Below are 20,364 nucleotides of genomic sequence, written 5' to 3'. Positions count from 1 at the left end.
TTTCTCACCCTCCCCTTTTCCCCGTCTGTCTCTCTCAGGTCAAAATTAAAGAATAATGATAATAAATGAAATTAAAAAAAAAAAAAAACTGTTATCTGCAGACATTGGGAATATGGTATAATATAAGACACACAAGGTCCTTGTCTTGAAGAAACTTACTTTCTAATAGTGAAAACAGAAGATAGACAAACATAGCATAGTAGGTTATGATTAATACAATGAAAACATTGAACAGGATAATGTAAAGAGTAAGCAGCGGAAGCCTTTATATCAGGATATTTAAAAAGTCATATTTGGGACCAGCGGGTGGTGTGGTGGTTAAGTGCTGGACACTCCCACATGGCTCACCATGGTTCAAGTCCTGGACCTGGTGGCTTGCTTTCTCATCCACCCCCCCCCCCCCCGTCCCCTCTCGCTCAAATTAAAATAAATGGATGAATAAATAAAATTAAATAAATAATTATTTTAAAAAAATAAATAAAAAGTCATATTTTGCAGAATCTCTGGAAATATTTACTGTGTGCCAAAATATATGTGGCCAGAATAATGTCTTTTTTTTTTTCCTCATAGACTTATGATTTTTTACAGTTCTGAAATTAATAGAATATTGGAGATAGGACTAAAAGATCCTATCTTGCTCATACCCAAGATCCCGAGAGGAGAATGGAGGAGAAGGGATTGCGAAGTGGCCATCCCCCCCTGGGGGGGGATGATTTCTTGCTTTCTGTTTCTCTTTCTCTCTCTGTCTTTCTGGCAAATGTATGCGTCCTATAACAAAACCTCTCTAAAGGGGGAAAATTAAAGTTGCATTCATGGAGCCTGCAAGTCACATGGCTATTAATGCACTGGACTCCCACATGGTCAACTGCAGTTCAATTCCCAGACCTGGTATCTTGCTCTCTCACTTTCTGCCTCTGTCTCTCTCTTTTTCTGGTCAAATTAAAAATAATGATGATGATAGATAAAATTAAATAATGATTCTTTAAAAATAGTTGCACTAATGGAAATAAAGATTAGAATCACAATTACCAGTCTTCATGCAGTAGGGTGGGGAGTAGCTGGGGACATATTGAGAGTGGGGGTAAAACGAAAATGCAGAGGGGACCAGCAGGTGGCATGGTGGTTGGGGGCGCTGGACTCCCACATGGCCAACCATGGTTCGAGTCCTGGGCCTGGTGGCTTGCTTTCTTATGCTCTCTCTCTCTCACGCTGTCATTCCCTGGTCAAATTAAAAAATAAATAAATGGACAAATAAATTTGAATAAAATTATAAAAAAAATGCAGATGGCATGTTTTGAAAAAGTATGCTTAGGTAGCTAGAGTTCATAGTACAGGAGGGTAAATAGGTGAATTAAATTTATAAAAGTTCTTGAAATGAAGTAATAGGGCTTGTTTTTGATCAGAGACATGGTATGTCTAGAATCAGATTTTAGGAATGTAACTTCACAGGACCAGCAGGTGATACGGCGGTTAAGGTACTGGACTCCCACATGACTGACCACAGTTCAAGTCCTGGACCTGGCATTTAGAAACCATGCTGGACATGTTTGCATGCCCAAAATCTTGAGAGGAGAATGAAGGAAAAGGGAATTACAGTGTGGTCATCCCCTCTGAGGGGGTGATTTCTCACTTTCCTTTCCTCTGTCTCTATCCAGTGAGCCACACGTGCCCTATGACCCCCCCAAAAAAAAATACTAAAAAAGAAAATTTCACAACACTATAGAAGAAAGAAAACTCTTAAGACTAGATTGAAATGTAGATTCCATTTAAGAAGAGTTTGGTAGTACCTGAACAAAAAGTACTGTCTGGAATTGGGAATGGAGGCTTCAGTGGGCAGTGGTTGGATAGATGAAGGGAAAGAAAAAGGAAGAATCAAAGATAATTCAAGATTTCCTACTAGGTGATTGGAAGTATATTGGTACCATTAACATTTCCAATTTTGGTAGAAGTAGACTTGAAGAAGGAGGTAAAGAGTTTATATTTAATGAACACTTGGAAAATGTTGAGTCTAAAAATTAATACTAAGAGCCAGAAGCCAAGACTTTAGGGTCATTGTTAAGACTGATATTGGTTGTTATACCAGAAAGTAATATTTCTTTATTTGCTAAATATATAAAAAATATTGTTCAAGGGCCAGTAGGTGGCATGGTGGTTGAGGCGCTGGACTACCACATGGTCAGCTGTGGTTTGTTTGAGTCCTGGACCTGGTGGCCTGCTTTCTCACTTTCCCGTTCTCTCCCTGACTCTCTGGTCAAATTAAAAAATAAATAAAAGAATAAAATAAATCCTTTTTTTAAAGAATTATTTTATTTAACTTTATTCTTTTTATTTGACTAGAGAGGGACAGGGTAAGAGAGAGAGGAAAGTGAGAAAGCAAGTTGCCAGGTCTGTGACTCGAACCATTCAGCCATGTGGGAGTCCAGTGCCCTTAATCACCATGCTACCTGCTGGCCCCAGTAAATAAATCTTAAAAAACAGTATTATCCAGGGGCTGGCAGATGGCATAATGGCTAGGGCACTGGACTCCCACATGACCAACCATGGTTTGAGTCCTGGACCTGGTGGCTTACTTTCCCACTCTCCCTTTCTCAGTCTCTTTCTCGTCAAATTGAAAAATAATAATAATAAATAAATAAAATTTTAGAAAAATATTATTCAAGAGACAATGTATAAAATTTACCATGTAGAGCAAGTCTTTGAAAGAATTGAGCTTTGAAATAAGTCAGTGGACCCTACAAACTAAACAGAATCAGGGTTAACTTTGAAGAGCATACGCTGATTTATATGTGGTGTTTCAACTGCAGATCTCCATTGGTGGTAGATTATACGGGACATATTTTTTATCTTTCTCGTCTATATTTGCATGATGAGAAAAAAGAAATGGTTATCATATTTAAAATAACCGTTTATAAGGGATTTTTATGTTTTAATGAGAAAGAAAGAGAGAATACAAGAGGAAAAGAGAGAGAGAGAGAGAAATAGGTAGTTTTGTCAGGGTCTTGCATATCATAGTCGTCCTGCCCCAGTTTCCCAGTCAGCTAGGACCACAGGCACTTGCCACTGTGCCTAACCTGTTTTAGATTGAGCCAGGAATGGAACCTGGGCCTCCCACACAGCCCCAGCCATTGCACGGTGGTGCCCTCCCACTTGTGCCACTGCAGCTGGGCCTAAAAAAGTTATAACTTAAGTTATTATTCAGCAGACTTGAGGAATGGTTTTCATTTCTGTGTAACATTACACATTTAAGTAAATTCATATGGGTACCACTGCCAGGAAATAACCTATTTATGGTTACTGCTGCCCATCCACAGAAGTTTTTCCTATTTTACAGTTTTAAAAAATCTCTGTAGTACTCAAAAACTTGTAAGGTTTGGTTATAAAATGAAAACAATGTGTAAGCTGTGATATGAAAGAGTCCAAATTTGGGAATGTAATTCCCTCTGTGATTGAAAGAAATACGGTGGGGTTTTTTTTAGAAACACTTAAAATATAAAAAGAAAGGCTCATGCTACCAATTCTTCATAGTATTTTTTTAATTGGTTGGTGTTTTAAACTAAAGTAATTACTGTTAGATGCTGGTTAGGTCCCAAAGTAAAAGAAGGTTAGAAAATAGTTGAATTTTTTTATGTCACAAGTTTGCAATTTCAAGTTTGGATTCTGCACAGAAACTCTTCTTGATTATTAGTCATTTGATTTTTCTAATTATGAAACGATAACACCCACAGTTCTGTTTTATTCCAAATCTTCTAATTTACTCATGCCAAAATGTGTCTGCTATTTTTTTAAATGTTGATAATATTTGGATGCATATTTGTAAATGAATGTGCAGGTGAAAAAATGAATTGCAAAAGAGCATTTTAAGAATAATATAGAAACAATAATTTGCCTGTTCGCAAATGTGTAAGTATCAATTCTGTTTACTTTTTGGTGAAAATACTGAACTACATAGTAACTTCAGGGAAGTTTGATATTTCTTTTATATGATTTATATTAAGTATGTAAATATGTTATTACATTTAGTTTACTCCTGTAACTGTATTAAATAGGAGAATCTTGTTTTATGCTAGTGCAATAAGTTAAGAAAAGCAAAAGAAGATATAAATATCGAGGAAAGCAACCAGATTACTATTATTTCAATACGAAAGGATAAATATGCATTCTAACATAGATGTCCAAGAGAATAAACTAGAAAACTGGTAGAACTGTTTTAATCAAGAATTATGGGACCAGCTAGGTGATGTGGTGGTTAAAGTGGCTGGATCCCATGTGGCCATCTGTGCAATTCGAGTCCTAAACCCAGTAGCTTGAAAAACATTCTGGGTGCATGTGCATGCATGCCCAAAATCCCGGGAGAAAAATGGAGAAAGGATTGTGTGTTGCATGGCCATCCTCCCTGGGGAGTGATTTCTCACTTTCCCTCTCTTTCTCCCTTGCTAGTGAGCACACATGCCCTATAACAAAACTTCAAAAAAAAAATTGTCATAATTACATAGACTAGAAACAGTTAAAAAATAGAATAAGGGGATCTGGCAGGTGGTGTGTGGTGGTTAAGGGTGCTAGACTCCCACATGACCAACGGTTCAAGTCCTGGACCTGGCAGCTTGCATTCTCACTTTCTCTCTCTCTGTCTGATCAAATTAAAATAAATAAATAAAGTTAAATAAAACAATTATTTTAAAAGACATATATGATAGGTAAGTAAGTTCACAGTAGCATCCAGAATTATGAATTATTTAGGAATAATCATGACAAGAAATATAAATGTATGTCATATGTGTATGTACATATAAATGTATGTATATGACTTACGTAAAAAGAACTAAAACATTTCTGAATTGAGACACACCATGTTTCCAAATAGGAATGCTCAATATTGTAAAGCTATTGTCAAGTTTCCCAAATGTTACTTTAATTCTAGTAAGAATATTAATGTGAGCTTTTAAAGATTTGATAAACTGACAACAAAGTTTATCTTCAATAAATATAATAACCAATATTTGTTCCATGCTTGTTAAGAATCTGACTAGGAGAAAATATTCATACCTATAACACAAAAAGAGCTAGTATCCCAAAATGGATAATACCCAAATAATTCCTATACAATAATTTTTAAAAATAATACTAAACAAGAGTTAGAAAACTTATTAAAGAGAAAGACAAATGACATATAAAAATGAAAAAGTTCCAATCTTATTAAGTAGTTAAAGAAAGTTAAAATAATAAGTAGGGGGGCCAGTATGTGGCATAGTGATTAAGATGCTAAACTCCCACATGGTTGACCACAGTTCAAGTCCTGGACCTTAGCAGCAGCTTGCTTACTTAGTTTCCCCTTCTCTCTTTCTGTCTCCCTCTGACTCTTTCTGGTCAGATATTGTAAAAATAATGATAATGAATAAAATGAAATTCAAAAGTAAATAGTAAATAGACAAAATTATCTTACTTTTAAATTAATAAAAATGGTTTAGAAAAATGTCCTACTAGGGTAAGTAAATTGGACTTCATCATTTAATTTTAAATGTATCTAGCTCTTTTAACCATGTGTTTTCTTTTAGGGACTTAAGATGAAAAATAAAATTCTTCTAGAACCACCTTAGAGACAGAGCTATAATCTGTTGTTGGATGTAAAAAATAAAATTGTACAACAATATTAAAAAATTCCTACCATGTTACCTTTCCACCTTTTTTCTCAAAGATATGTATATTAACTTATTGTTGATAACAGTGTCACCTCTAGGTAGAAAGTAGAATTCTGTATATTATATAACTCTTGAATTATTTTCAGTTTTTTGCATTAAGCAAATATCTAAGCTTACGTTAGCTCAAAATAACGATGGCTTAAATAAGATAGAAAGGTATATGTCTTACGCTTCAAGGTCAATGGAAACTTCACATTTCTCCAAAACTCATGTTCCTTCTGTCTTTATGGTCTACTTTCATTGTAATGGCTTCCAACCTTCAAGTCGTGCCATGATGCAGGGGGATTGCTAGAACATTGGCCATCTTATCTAAGTTTCATAGAACCGGAAGGAAAGAATGGGCAAAAGGAATAATTCAGTTCCTTTTAAGGAGCCTTTTCATAATCTCTACCTGGCACTTAGAATATATCTCATTGGCAAAACTTAGCCAGATACATCTAGCTGTGAAAAAGGCTATGTAATACAGACTTTTAGCTAGGAGCTTTGAACCCATTAAATTTAGGGCTATGTTATAGAAAAAGAAGGTGAATATTGGAAGGAAACTAACAGACTCTGCCCTAGAAATTTTTAACAAGCTGAACTAAATTTTGTATTATAGACACACATTCATACATACGCACACACAGGCGCATGTGCACATACACATATGATCCTTATTTGATATCCCTATTTCACATAATTACAATTTAAAATGGGATTCTCTGTAGGAGCTTTGTAAAGAATATGTGCTGGGGCCAGAAGGTGGCATGGAGGTCAGTGTGCTGGATACCACATGGCCAACTATGTGGTCTGAGTCCCAGACCCAACAGCACGTAAAACACGCCAGGCATATGTGAGTGCATGCCCAAAAATCCCAAAAGAGAATGGAAGAGAAGGGACTGTGACATGACCATTCCCCCTGGGAGGTGCTTTCTCACGGCCACTGCCCCCCACCCTCAACTCCTGCAGGCACATGCCTTGTAGCAGAGCTACCAAAAAAAAAAAAGTTGAATCTTTGAGCCAGCAGGTGGCATGGAGGTTAAGATTCCACAGAGCTAACTGGGCACTTTGAGTCCCAGATCCAGCAGCTTGAAAATCATACCAGACCAACAGGTGCATGTGTGCCCTAAATCCCAAGAGATTGAAAGAGAAGGGATTACAGTGTGGCCATCCTTCTTTGGGGTGATGATTTCTCACTTTCCCTCTCTCTTTCTGTGTGTGTGTGTGCATGTGTGTCCCTCTCTGGAGAGAGTTGCACGCACCCTATGGCAGAAACTTAAATTAATAATAATAAAAGATTCTATGCTGTTTAGGGTCACTTAATAAATCATAGATTTAGCTTCATTATTACTATTTAGGATTTGTAATCGAAAAGTAATGAATTTCCCTAATGGCCATGAATGATGCTTTTAGTTCTTTGGAGACAGATAGACTGTGTTTAAGTCAATTAAATTTATTTTCAGTCTCTCTCCATCCTGTCTTTATCTCTGAGTTAGATTGTTTTAAGGATTGTGAATAATATGTGTGATACAGGTGGCATATAATAGGTGTTCAATAAAATGATAGCTAAAACCATTTCTGTTATTAATACTAATAACTAACATTAATCATTCTCGGCTCCTTCTTCCTCCCACATCTAGTCAATCATCAAGACTTTCTACTAACTAAATACTTGAGTTATTTTGTGCTGCTTTTCATTGCTACTGCCACTATCTTTCCTCCTAATTGATCTCCTTGTGTCTTTATTCTTTCCCTTGCAAATCAATTTTCCATGCTGTAGAGTGGTCTTTCTAAAACACTAATTGGTCATACATCAGAGAAAACTATCAAAAAAAGAAAAAAATAACCTGTCGAGTGGGAAGAAACACTTGCATTTATATATCTGATAAGGATCTAGTATCTAGAATATATGAGGAGGTGTTACAAAGAAAATGCAACCCAGTTCAAAACTGTCCAAAGATTTGGACATTTCTCCAGAGGATTTGTAAGTGGCCAGAAACCACATGAAAATATGTTCAGTCAACATCATTACTGATTAGGGAAAGGCCCATGAAAACCAAAGTAACATTACTTCATACCCGCAAGGATGATAATGGAAAATGCCAACTGTTACTGGGGATGTAGAGAAATTAGAACCTGTGTATGTTATTGAGAAGGATATAAAATGGTACACTCACTGTGGAAAACAGTTTGGTTATTCCTTAAAAAGTTAAACATAGAATTAACCATATGACCAAACAATTCTCCTAAATATATACCCAAAAGAATTAAAAAAACAGGTACTCAAAAATATGTGTGTGGGGGCCGGCAAGTGGCATGGTGATTAAAGGCGCTGGATTCCCACATGACCAACTGCAGCCTTCTCGCACGCGCTCTCTCTCTCTCTCTCTCTCTCTCTCTCTCATTCTGTCCCTCCCTGGTCAAATTGAAATAAATAAATAAAGTTAAATAATTCTTTAAAAAATTTGCGAGCATTCATAGCAGAATTATTCACAATAGCCAAAAGGTGGCTAGCCATCTGTAGATGCATAGATAAGCAAATCTTGGCATATACACACAACAGAATATTACTCAGCCATAAAAAGGAATAAAGTTCTGTTTCATGCTTTACATGGATGAATGTTTAAAACATGGCAAATGAAAGAAGCTGGTCACAAAAGGGCATATATTATATGAAATAATTTGTATGAAGTAGATAGAGCATGTAAATCCAGAAAGACAGAAAGTATAGGGCCAGCAGGTGGCATTAGGTAGTTAAACATGCTGGACTCCCACATGGCCAACCACGGTTCAAGTCTTGCACCTGATGGCTTCTTTCTCACTTTCCTTCTCTCTCTGTCCCTCTCTGGTCAAATTGGAAAATAATAAGTAAAGTTAAAATAAAATAATTATTTTTTTAAAAAAGAAAGTAGATTAGTGGTTGTCAGCGACTTGGACAAAGGGAAAAGATGGGTAACAGCTTCATTGATAATAGGTATGCTATAGGAAATTTACCTCAATTTTAAAAATGCAAAGTGTTTCATGTAATTACCTTGCTCTTAAAAGTCTTTGATTGGGGCCAGCAGGTGGCATAGTGGTTGGGGGTGCTGGACTCCCACATGGCTGACCACAGTTCAAGTCCTGGACCTGGCAGCTTGCTTTCTCACTTTCTCTCTTTCTCTGTCTGTCTTGCTCTGGTCAAATTAAAAAATAACAATGATGAAAATTTAAAAAAAATAACAATGATGATAAATAAAATAAAATTTTAAAAAGTCTTTGATTTCTCATTGACCTAGAATGAGGTCCAGACCTAAATTGACCATGCTTACATCTGTAGCTTTATTGCTTTATCTCTTATCATGTTATGCTGTCTTAATACTGAATGATTTGTAGTTCTTTTCATTTAAAATGCTAGTCTTACTTTCTGATCTGAAGCACCCCTTGCTAAAATATCCCCACCTCAGGTCCTCCTTTTCACTCAAGCCAGTTTAACTTTCTCTCACTATTAAGATCCTTACCCATACCACCAAACATGTGCTATTGACATCTTTTTCTTTTTAAATAATTATTTATTTTACGTATTCATTCATTTATTTATTTTATTTGTTAAAATTATTTATTTATTCATTCATTTATTTTAATTTGACCAGAGAGAGACAAACAGAGAGAGGGAAAGTGAGAAGGCAAGCCACCAGGTCTGGGACTCGAACCATGGTTGGCCATGTGGGAGTGTCCAGCATTTTAACCACCATGCCACCTGCTGGTCCCCTCATTCATTTATTTTTAACTTGACAGAGAGAGATACAGAGAGGGAGAGAAAGAGAGGAGGTGAGAAAGCAAACCATCAGGTCTGAGACTCGAACCGTGTTCAACCATGTGGGAGTGTCCAGCGCCTTAGCCACCACGCCACCCACTTGTCCCAACCTGTGCTATTTACATCATTAGACTACAATAGAGTTCTGTCCTTCTGTCAAACTGATACCTATTTTTTAATTTACTGTTTTTATAACTAGTCTGTGAACTCTATGAATTAAGATGCCAAGTCTCATTTCTAGCAATTGCCAGTCAACTATTAGATATTCAGTAAATATTTGTTGAATGAATGAATGTAAAACTTGTATTTTTCTACAAAAATATAACTTTATTAAGTGACTAATTGTCAGCATTTACTAGTCATAAACTAGTATTAATATAGTGTAAACTTCTAAAATTTAAGGAAATGGCATGCCCTTTAAAGGGCACCTTTCTTTATTAATCAGTGTTTTCCATCATGACCTAGTCTGCTCCTGCCCCTTCCTTAGGTAAATCTAACATGTTAAGTGACCAGCTCTCCTTAAGTGTGCCTCCAGCGTTCTCAGCGGCCTATCCTTTCCGGGGTGACTAATTACTATTTCCAACTTCTTTTTCACAGTACACTAAATCTCGCTTCTCTTCTTTTTCAGTTGTGTTCCTATACTCTTGCCTTCTCTATATACCTTTGAACTTAAGTCTCTTCCCATTACATAATCATACTCTGCCCGGGTTTTGTGGTCTGTTTGACTGCTACCACTCTTGCCATTGCTACATGCAGTCTCAAGATTCAGCCCTTTCCTCTTTGCTCTTCTGTTTTTATACTTTTTAAAATAATCTGTTCTTGTGGTTTAGCCATTCTAACAACTTTGAAATTTCATTTTATCTTTCACTTGATATTTATTCTCATTTCCACTGTCACAGCACCTTCTAAACTTGTGCATCCCAGTTACTAACAGTTATTCTAGGATTGCTTAATGCAGAAAAAAATAGGCACTTGCCATTTTACCATTTTGTAGTCTATGTTATGTAAAAATTTGTCGTATTAGTGATATTAACAAAGATGTCCTTAAATGGGATGTTGTAGAGTGAACAAAATTAACATGTCAGTGGGGGAGAGAGGCCCAAGAAATAGTCTGAAAAGTATAAAGTAGAATAAGAGCCATAATGTCAAAAGCAAAAGGTATAGGAACAGGAGAGAAAACAGATTTGAAGTAACTCTAAAAGTACTTAGAAAGTTCAAGAAAATTAAGTCCATTGGAAATGAAATTGTAGAAATTATTCTTTTTAGAATTATGTATTTAATTTTGTTATTGTTATTAATTTGGCCAGAGAGAGACAAAGAGAAAGAGAAGGGAAGTTGAGAAAGCAAGCCGCCAAAGTTCAGAACTCAAACCAGTAGTCGGTCATGTGGGAGTTCAGTGCCTTAACCACCATGCCACCTGTCAGCCCCATAGAAATTCTTAAAATACTGTTAGTGGAGTGCCACGTATACAATCCATGTTCATTAAATGATAAATAAAATGGTGGAATTTGTGATACAAAGTTTCCACTTGGAAAACTTAGCCATAGACAAAGAGAGAGAGAGAGAGAATGATTTTAATAGGTTTAGTAAAAAGCTCTTTAAAAGGGGGGTACATCTGAGGGGATTATGATCACATAACAGACCAAATTCCAAGAATTTCTTAGAACTGTGCAGACCGTCCATGATGGGATAGCCATCTGGGGGTCTTTGTTGATAAACTGTTAAAAACGTTTCTAGTGTGAATAGCCACAAACATTTTCAGTGCTTTTTTGTTGGTTGAGTAAACCAAAGAACACGAATGCAAAAGCAAAATTTGACGCCAAATCACAGAAGTTGCCATAAACACAGAAGTTCCCTAGTGAGGACACTGCCTGTGCCTGAATTTCATTTGTTTCTGCTGCTACCATTTCTTAATTTTTCCTGGTGACTGGCCAGGTTAGAACTGTGAATGGAGACAGACTGGTCTTACCCAGATGGTAGATAAGATATAGGTAACTTAGGTAGATGAAGAAAATATTTAGGGATTTAATATGATGATGATCTGGCATATCTTAGAATGGAAGAGATGTGCTTACTCTTTTGTCATGGAGGTTTGCAACCTTAGTATATGCCTAAATCTGCAGCTGCTCCTCATTTCCCAGATGGCATCTATGGCTGGGAGTACTTTTTACCATCTGCACTTCTCAAAGAGTTTGTGAACTCTCTCTTTTAATTATTGAGAATGGAAAAACTAATTGGTAGAGTGGTTAAATGGTGTAAAAGATTTTTAAAATTTGAGTGACATCTTTTTAATCCTAGTTTAACCTTTCAAATAAGATTAGTGCTTTAAATGCTTTTTAACCTTCATCTTTGTATGTCTGCCATCTTTGGTATCTTCAATACTCCAAAAGATTCCCTAATAACTATTTTGAACATGGATTGGTTTTTTGAGCCAAATTCTAAAACTCTTGCCTCCTTCCAATATTGTAGTAAGTACTGTTTTTGGCACTTGCATAGAACAACTAACACTGAATGGTATGGAGTACAAACTTACATGGATTGTTAACACTCATCTGATAAGCTTTTAAGTCAGTATAGTGTCACCATTTGTAAAAGTAATTTGTTGCTAAAGACAAACACCTAATGCATTAGTGTTTCCATTTATTTAAAACATTGAATACTGTGGAAAACAATTTCCCGGTTAGAAATACTTTTATAACTAAGCTGAGAATAATTGAGCGACATCTGACTCCGAAAATGAACATATTCTCTGTCTAGGGAATTCTAGATTTGGTGTGTTATTAGCTTTTTTTTTTCTCCCTTCTTTTAGGTTTATGAATCACAATTGTATTTCCCAATTATGTGTTGTAAATAAATATCCTCTAATAACCAGTAGATACAATACTTACTCACCATCTTTTCTCTTTAGGCAGGTTCTACTGGGGAAAATTCTCTAGATAGTTTGTCCATTTATAAAATTAGACACTTGCCATCTTTGCTCATTTTCAAGTTCTCTGTTTACAAAACTATTAAGAAGGTGTGAAATGCAGCCAAACTTCCCAGTTTATGGGAAATGTCTGATGATTGCATTTCCTACATGTTCATTGTTCACACATGAAGAAATTTGGCAGCTGTGAGATTATTAAGTTTAGAGTATCCAAATCTAACCCTCACTGGGATTTTGGTTTCCTGCTTTCTGCCACCATCATCTCACCCCCTTTTGTAACCATCTTTATAGTAGATGCTATGGTGGCATTTCTTAAGGTTAGTGATCCTTGAATTTTCTTTGTTTTTCAAGTATTAGATGCTATGTATAAATTACAAACCAGTATTTCACCTAATACAGGATCCTGTCTCCTAGCCATAATATACCCAAACTGTTAGGAAGACTCCTTAAACTTAGAATTCTCAATAAAGAGATTGTGTGTTGGTGACATTATAGAGAGAGGAGGGCTGTGGGAGTAGCTAATCTAAATGTAGTGATTATGTCAGAATTAATGTACTAGAAAGTTTATGGTCATACACATAGGAGTTTGTAACTGCCTCTGAAAGTAGTATGAAGAGGTTTGTGTGTGTTATTTTGCTTGGTTTAATTGTATTTTATTTCATTTGTAATTTAAATGTTTTTGATGTTGAAAACTTTGAATTACTCTCAGTTATTAAAGATCTTCTTTGTGGAATATTGAGAGATTTTTTTTTTCCTCAATAACATATATTTTAGAGTTTTAAAAATGTGAAATTACTGAGAAAAACCATGTGATTTGTTAAGTAGATTATATGTCAAGCTCCTTTCATCCTGCATGCTCCTGATAGTTAAATAGGTACTAGATGTGCTCAGGCCGTATTGACAAAAAATGAGACATAGAAGTCGGAAGTTGGGGGAGAACAACTGAGAAAGTTGGAAAAAGTGACAGAACAAAACTAGCTAGTATCACAGTGCCGTAAACAACTACCTCAGGTACTTCCATCTTCCTGTCTCTCAAAGAATTCACTAATGGTTGCCAAATGATTAATATTATTATATTTAGTAATGTAGTTTAATATTTTTAATACCTCTTACATATTTCTTAAATCTAAGAAATTAGGGTAGTAATAGTTTTCATTGCCTGAAAAGTTATTTTGAAGATTAGCAGAGTTGCTTTTTTGGTCTATAAATTCTTTGAATAAAATATTCTTTGAGTGAAAATTATGATTATCTTTGTTAATTATTCTGCAGAGGGAAAAGTAAGTTTAGGATATGAAATGCTGTCCTTTGTGTTTCATTCACAGGCTGTAGAAGAAGAAGATAAGATGACACCTGAACAGCTGGCAATAAAGAATGTTGGCAAGCAGGTGAGGTGTTTGTAATAGGTTATGCAGTCACATACTGATATGCTCTTATAGACTTAAACTATTTTAGGGCCTTTATGGTTTTTCCTGTTTGTTCATTTTGTATATTTCTTCTGTCATATAAATGTGATACTAATTTTAAAGGTCACTGAGTTTTTTTATGTCAAATTCTTTATCTGTAGAGAAGTAAATCACAATCTACTTGTGCTTATGAGACATTACCTTTAGTGAAAATAATTTACTGGAAATAAGTTAGAACATTTTATCCTGAGTTTATTTTTTTCAAGTATTATTTTCACTATAAATCAGTAGGATAAAAGAAGGGTAGGTTTATTTCATATGTAACAACTTTAAAAGGTATGTCTTATCAATATGTAGGTAATATTCCTGAGATAACTTAGAGTCCCATTAGGATTACTGCGTAAAGAGAAATGATTTTAAATATTTGCTCTTTCACTTTTCTAAAATGAAATATATATTTTAGTCCTTATTATCTATGGGTGGGGGGAACACACCAACTAATTAAAGGAATCTACAGATTAATTAGACTGTTTTTTAAAGAATGTTGATTACATTTTTTCATTTCATGGAACATGGTTATCATATTGCTGATGTTGGCAGAATCTTGATATTTCAGATGCAAGACACTAAGCTGTCTTTGCTTTCAGCCATCCTACCATATGCTCTGATCCCATCACATCTCACAAGCTATGTAGGTTTGGGCCAGGACCATTCTTGGATGGGAAATCTCTAAGAATCACCCAGCTGCCACAAGAAGTAATGTAGATAACTGAGGGAATAATGTTACCACTACACTATAAAACCAATTACTCCAACAGAGCGGTCAGGGCAATGGTTCTGACTTTATGATCCATCATAAATGAGGAAGTCAGAATCACTATATTCTGAATACCATAATTTAAAAACAAGTACACCCTACAGCCAAAATGAAATACAGCTCATCTTATGTGATCTCACCCTTGTTTTTTTCACTACTTATTTTAATCTATCATATTAGTTCACCAGCTTAGAGCCTTATACTTGATCTCAAGCAACTATTTTTAAATAAATTACTTTCTGAGGCTGTTGTTTCTTGATGTAGATTATATTTAACAGTTAACAGCAAATAAAAGGCCTTAATTAAAATAAAATAAAATGAAGCTGAAAAATATATAATTGGCAGAGTTTAATGATCATCAGAATCTCTTTTAAAAATATAATAGATACCTCACGGGTTTGGCCTACTGCGTGGAAATAGCAAGACTATCTGTGGTGGAATCAAACCAGTATCTTTTTTGCGTGCCAATCTTTTTCAGTCACTTTCACCCTAAATGCCCTAAAATTATTTCTGAAATTGAAAAGAAATTAAGATTGTGGTCTAGTCATTTGAAATTTTTGCAGCATGCTGTGTCTCTGGGTTGTTTAAAGAAATCAGTGTATTGAAATTTGGGGTTTAGAGAAGTACAGCCAAGAAATAATTTCAATGATGAGCGTTCGTTTAAAGTTAGGAGTCTTGGCTTTTTATTTTAACAATACCCGTAAGAAACTAGTGGTTTGAATTAAAGTTCTTCTGTCATATACAGCGTATATTCTTCATTTCAGAGCTTTCACATTTACTTGAAAAAGTTAGCCTGAAATATAAATCAAGCAATTTAATTTAAATTCCTTTATTACAATGCAATTTTAAGCTTGATATTTTTACTCAGTCTATTTTAAAAATAGACTTGATCAGGTTTAAGCTAAAAGATTGCACCTGTATCATTGTCTAAGAGACATTATCTTCAGAATAGCTACATGAAACATTTATTCTTAATGCTTTAGAATTGATATAAATTCTGTTCAGATTTTTGATCTTTTGATCCAAGAATATTTTCTGAATGATTTGAAGCACTACTCTTGAAATATTAAAATTACATAGAATTCTAATTTTTACCAAGATGTAGAGGAAGTGATATGAATTCACATTGAACTTTTACCTATTGGTATGTCTGTTTTAAATAAAGCACCCCTGATAGACATTCAAAATATGTAACTGGGAAAGAATATACCCTCACACTGAGGCACATACACATACATAAATACACCTAATATTTCAGTCAGATGATAATAAACTGTATATAATTCATTATTATTTTTTTTTAAATCTCTGAGACACAGTCATGGCATTGTTGTGTAAATCAGTTTTTCGTTGTGTAGTGTATTATTTCATTTGCTATTTGACCTTTTAGCAGATTTAGAAATCCAGAGAATGTAACAATATAGCAATATTAGGAAAGCCAAATTGTAAAACATTTATAAATTTAAGTATGGGTTGTTGTTTTTTTTTTTGTTTTTTTTTTTACCAGTTTCATCAGCTACTAAAAAAAAAAGTAATTTACCTACCAGTGATATGGTTCTTTTTAATTTCTCTTTCCTTATTTTTCTCTTTTAGGACCCCAAACGTCATTTGGAGGAACATGTGGATGTACTCATGACTTCAAATATTGTCCAGTGTTTAGCAGCTATGTTGGATACTGTCGTATTTAAATAAACACAAAAAGCTATTTGTGATATTTCAGTGTATATTCCTCTGTTGTTCCTAATGCTCAAAATCAAGGGACCTCTGAAGATGTATTTGGTAAAATATAAGACATCTGGCATCATTTGCAGCACTGTAACACCTTCAGTCTCAGTTGTGCAATTCTGTTTTTTTAGTCAGGGTCTTTGCAGATTCCAAAGTGTAAGAATACATCAGAGTGGACAAATTTTGTTGGGATCTTGCTTAATATTTGAAAAAATCAGCACAAATATATTTTGATTGTTGCTTACAAAATAAAATACATTTACAATCTGTGTCTCCTGAGGTCTTTTTGGCATTGGATGGAATTGACAGAATAACATTAGAAATCTCACACAAAGATATGTTTTTGTTTGCGTTTAAAGATCTTATAACACACTTATATCAATGTGATAACAGAACTTCACAAATGTAAATGTAAAATGATTGCTATTAATGAGTTTTTACCTCATTAATGAGTAACCCAGTAACCCAGAAAAAAAATTGACGTTTTATTAAAAGTATTTGTCACAAACTAATATTGTATACCCAATATCTTCTTAACATACTTTTAGGATTTCAGAGAAATACATTTAAGAAGAGGAAAGGGGCAATTTTAATTTAGATTTTATCATGTTTTAAAAGTGTACATTTCACCAACAATTTCAAGACATCTGGGGTTTTGCTGCTGCAAACTCTGTATTAGACTATCATCTCAGGTAGTCAGAGAAAGTCTATAATGTCTTCAAAGCAAACTGAGAAAAGTAATCATAAGTTTAATATGACCTTATAACTAATCGTTTTGTTAATGTTTTCTGTCATCTTTCTGAATTAACTTAGAAGTGCCCAATTTTCTCATAGAGGAAAAATAAATTTGCTAGTGGCAGTATTCATACATGATTTTATCCTCAACCCACTTCTACCGACATGTCCAAAGGTAACTGCCCCTGCTCATACTCACAGTGTGTTGTTGAACTGGGTACCCTAGAAGTATGACAACAAATGGATTTACTTCTAGTCTCCATCCTTGTTTGTGAAAATATTTCTAAGTCTTCATTAAAGGAAGGTTTTACTTGGAGACTGCAAATTTAGACTTAACCTACTAGAGGTGTTATGAATTTGTTATGAACAAATTACTGTTCGTGTACAATTCTAGGCTCTCATTGGTTGCTTAGTGAAGAAACAGTGGAAATGGCTTAAATTTTGAGTATGTTACACAGTGTCTTTTTTGGTGGAATAAGATATTCTGAGCATTTCTTGCTTGTCCTGTGGTTTCTTCTTTTAGCTATGATGATACATAGTATGTTTTATGTAGGGCGGGTAATATATTAATTTAAATTGTTGGGATTATGTCTAACCATTTAAAATTAAGGTGTTATTGGAAATTTTCCTTTTGAATTTTGCCTAATTCAACCTTGTGTGCAGGCTTTTTGGATTTATGGGTTTTTTTCCCCTTCCTTTTATAAATAATGTTCTGTAACTTATTTCATAGATATGGTTGATTAGGCCTAGTCAGTTTTTTGGGTTTTTGTTGTTGTTGTTGTTTTTTTACTATTCTGCTCTTAGAAGATTCCAATATTCCAGGGGCTACTTTTTTCTTTTTTTATTTTAAGAGAGATTTTTGCTATAGGGTGCATGTGTTCTCAAAAGAGACAGAAAGCAAGAAATCACCCCCCCCCCGGGGGTGGGGGTGGGGGACAGACAAGCTGCAATCCCTTCTCCTCCATTCTTCTCTCAGGATTTTGGGCAGGCACACACAAGTGCCCCGACATGAGTTTTCCAGGGGCTGTTCTAAGTATTCAATTGGAAATTGGTTTTGGTTTTGGTTTTGGTTTTTCACTTAGTCTCCTGAAAATATCCTGAGTAAAGAGCAGCACTGAGAAGGCTCCCACATGGCCTTTTGTCTTTATTTGATCACCTCATCTATCTTGGTTCTCCATAGCCACATAGCACTCCTCCCACTGTGTTCATGTGAGAGACATTCCCAATTTCAGAACCTTATCAAAATCCCTCCTAGAAAAAAAAACTGCATTTTCTTTGCAGATTGAGAATTGATCAAAATCAGAATGCCCTGAAAGGCCCAGTGAGTCAGTGAGCACCTTTGTCTTGGAATGTACAGCTGTTTTAGCAGCAGCCTGATGCCCAGGCCTACTTATACATTAAAAGAACTGGTTCAATCGCATGCTCAACAACCTGTTTGGGACAGTGTGAGTGTGCACTTCACATGCATGCACCAACCATACTTAATGTGAGCATCTACATGTCCACTACACAGAGTTCAAACAGCGCTGGAGCCAACTGCTTGCCTCTGGTACAGAAATGTCCCTGCTTTCCTCCCAACTAATAAGGGGCACTGAAACCTCTGGCCTCACTCAGTTCTAAGTGTGATCTGCCTGGACCAACAGCATCTAGGAATATGGTTGTTGTGTACATAGAATCCAAGGCCCACCCCCAGACCTATGGAATCACAATCAAGGATCCTGGTGTGGTTGGCGCATACTTTAAAATTGGAGAAGCCCTGGTATGGAGTTGATTCACCGGAATGTGTGGTGAGCCTGAGGAAAGCCTTCATTTTCCTTCTTGAACAATTTATAAATTCGAGGTATAGCCTCTTCATAAAGGATCACTGAATTTAGTATCTATAGCCCAAAGTGCGTCAGAGTACACATTTATCTCATAATTCCTAAAAACTCCGAGGGAAGTGCACTCCATTCCTTTTCTACCCTTTAGCACCCTAACATTGCATTTTAGGATTCATTTTCTTTTTCAGTCAGTTCATGGTACTAGAATAGCAAAGCCTCAAAGAGTCCAGGTGGAATCTCACCTGCCACACACCTATGGCTCTGTCCCACGGAGGAAGATACCGTCTACCATCAGAGGCAGCGGAGGGAGAGGTGCTCAGCGACGGGCGAATTAATCATTGAAAGAAAACAAAAGTGGCCAAAATAGGACCAAACCCTTTCATGAGGACAAATGATGGTGGAAGGTCAAGGGCAGAAAAACAAGTATCCAATGGTGTCATAGCTACTCTCCCCTCCCCCATGCTTTGGTGCTCACTGGCTAAGACCCTGCTTGTTTATGAAGCTTCCCGGCAGGAGCTGAGATTTGCTTTCAAAAGGGAAAGTGAACCTGGCTTTATTTTTCTCCCAGAAAATTGTCTCGGCTTGAGTCTGGGACATCTGGTCATCAACCTGTCCGGCCCAGGGCCGCCCTCACCTGGCCTAGCCCGTGGCACCCTGCTGGAGGCCACAGCTGGTGCCCTCTGCTGCCCAGGCGCTCAGCCCGCCTCAGGGGCGCAGTCTGAGCTCAGCCCACGGAGGGGCCGCTTTGAAAATGCACCACAACGGCGAAGCTGTGAGTCTGGTTAACCCCTCTACACCCATGCCCAGAAACCACCCAGTGTCCCCAGCGCCGCTCTCCTTGACGCTTGTTCAAAAGCAGAGGCTCCACAGGCCGGGATGCCCAGGCTGCGCTTCCAGCATGCGAAGGGTGTGTGCCCCTGGGGTCTGCGCCAGACGTGCTCTCCCCCGCGCCACCGCAGTCTCCCGGGCGAAGCTCGCCCTCTGGTCTGCGGGTTTGCCAGCTACCAGGGCGGACCTGAGCTCCGGTGCTGCGCTCCTGCGCGTTATTCCCGAGTGGCTCGTGGTCCGAGTGGAAAGCCGAGGGAGGGCAGGTTGGCGAGTGCCTAGTCACGGGAAGCAGCTTTGGGCGGATAAAGCCTCTGCCGCTTTTGGCCTAGGTTCAAGCGGATTGCTGGGCTTCTTCATAGGGTGGTACTGGGAGATCTCTTCTCCCTACACCTCCGGGTCGTTCTGGGCCTTGTGCTACTTATTTATGCCAACATCCTCTTAAATTGGTCCCTTTCTCTATTCCTCCTTAGGTTCTTCCTCTTTCTAAAATTACTGGCATGGATTCTTTCTCTCCCTCGGATTATATAAACATTGAGAGAGAGAGAGACTTCAGTAATGATCACTGCATTGACACCACTTCCACTCTGTCTCCCCAGATAAGCGCTTCTGGAGAACCCATTTGCACAGGGACTCGGTCCTCTT

The 20,364-nt window shown here is 36.6% G+C and overlaps 1 protein-coding gene across 2 annotated transcripts in view; it reads left to right on the top strand.

Annotated features, from left to right (window-relative positions):
• The window catches only part of PSMD14 (proteasome 26S subunit, non-ATPase 14), a 126,131-nt gene extending 109,521 nt beyond the window's left edge, over positions 1 to 16,610 (top strand). For both annotated transcript variants that reach the window (XM_006160272.3, XM_027776497.1), the window contains exons 11-12: positions 13,717 to 13,779; positions 16,208 to 16,610. In XM_006160272.3, the coding sequence (XP_006160334.1) occupies positions 13,717 to 13,779; positions 16,208 to 16,306 (162 nt within the window). In that variant the 3' untranslated portion in view covers positions 16,307 to 16,610. The remainder of the gene's footprint in view (positions 1 to 13,716; positions 13,780 to 16,207) is intronic.
• The last annotated feature ends 3,754 nt before the right edge of the window (positions 16,611 to 20,364 follow it).

Source organism: Tupaia chinensis, unplaced genomic scaffold, assembly GCF_000334495.1.
Source record: "Tupaia chinensis unplaced genomic scaffold, TupChi_1.0 Scaffold000674_2, whole genome shotgun sequence".
In the NCBI taxonomy this organism is placed as follows: Eukaryota; Metazoa; Chordata; class Mammalia; order Scandentia; family Tupaiidae; genus Tupaia; species Tupaia belangeri.
This window is presented reverse-complemented; position numbering and strand designations above follow the sequence as displayed.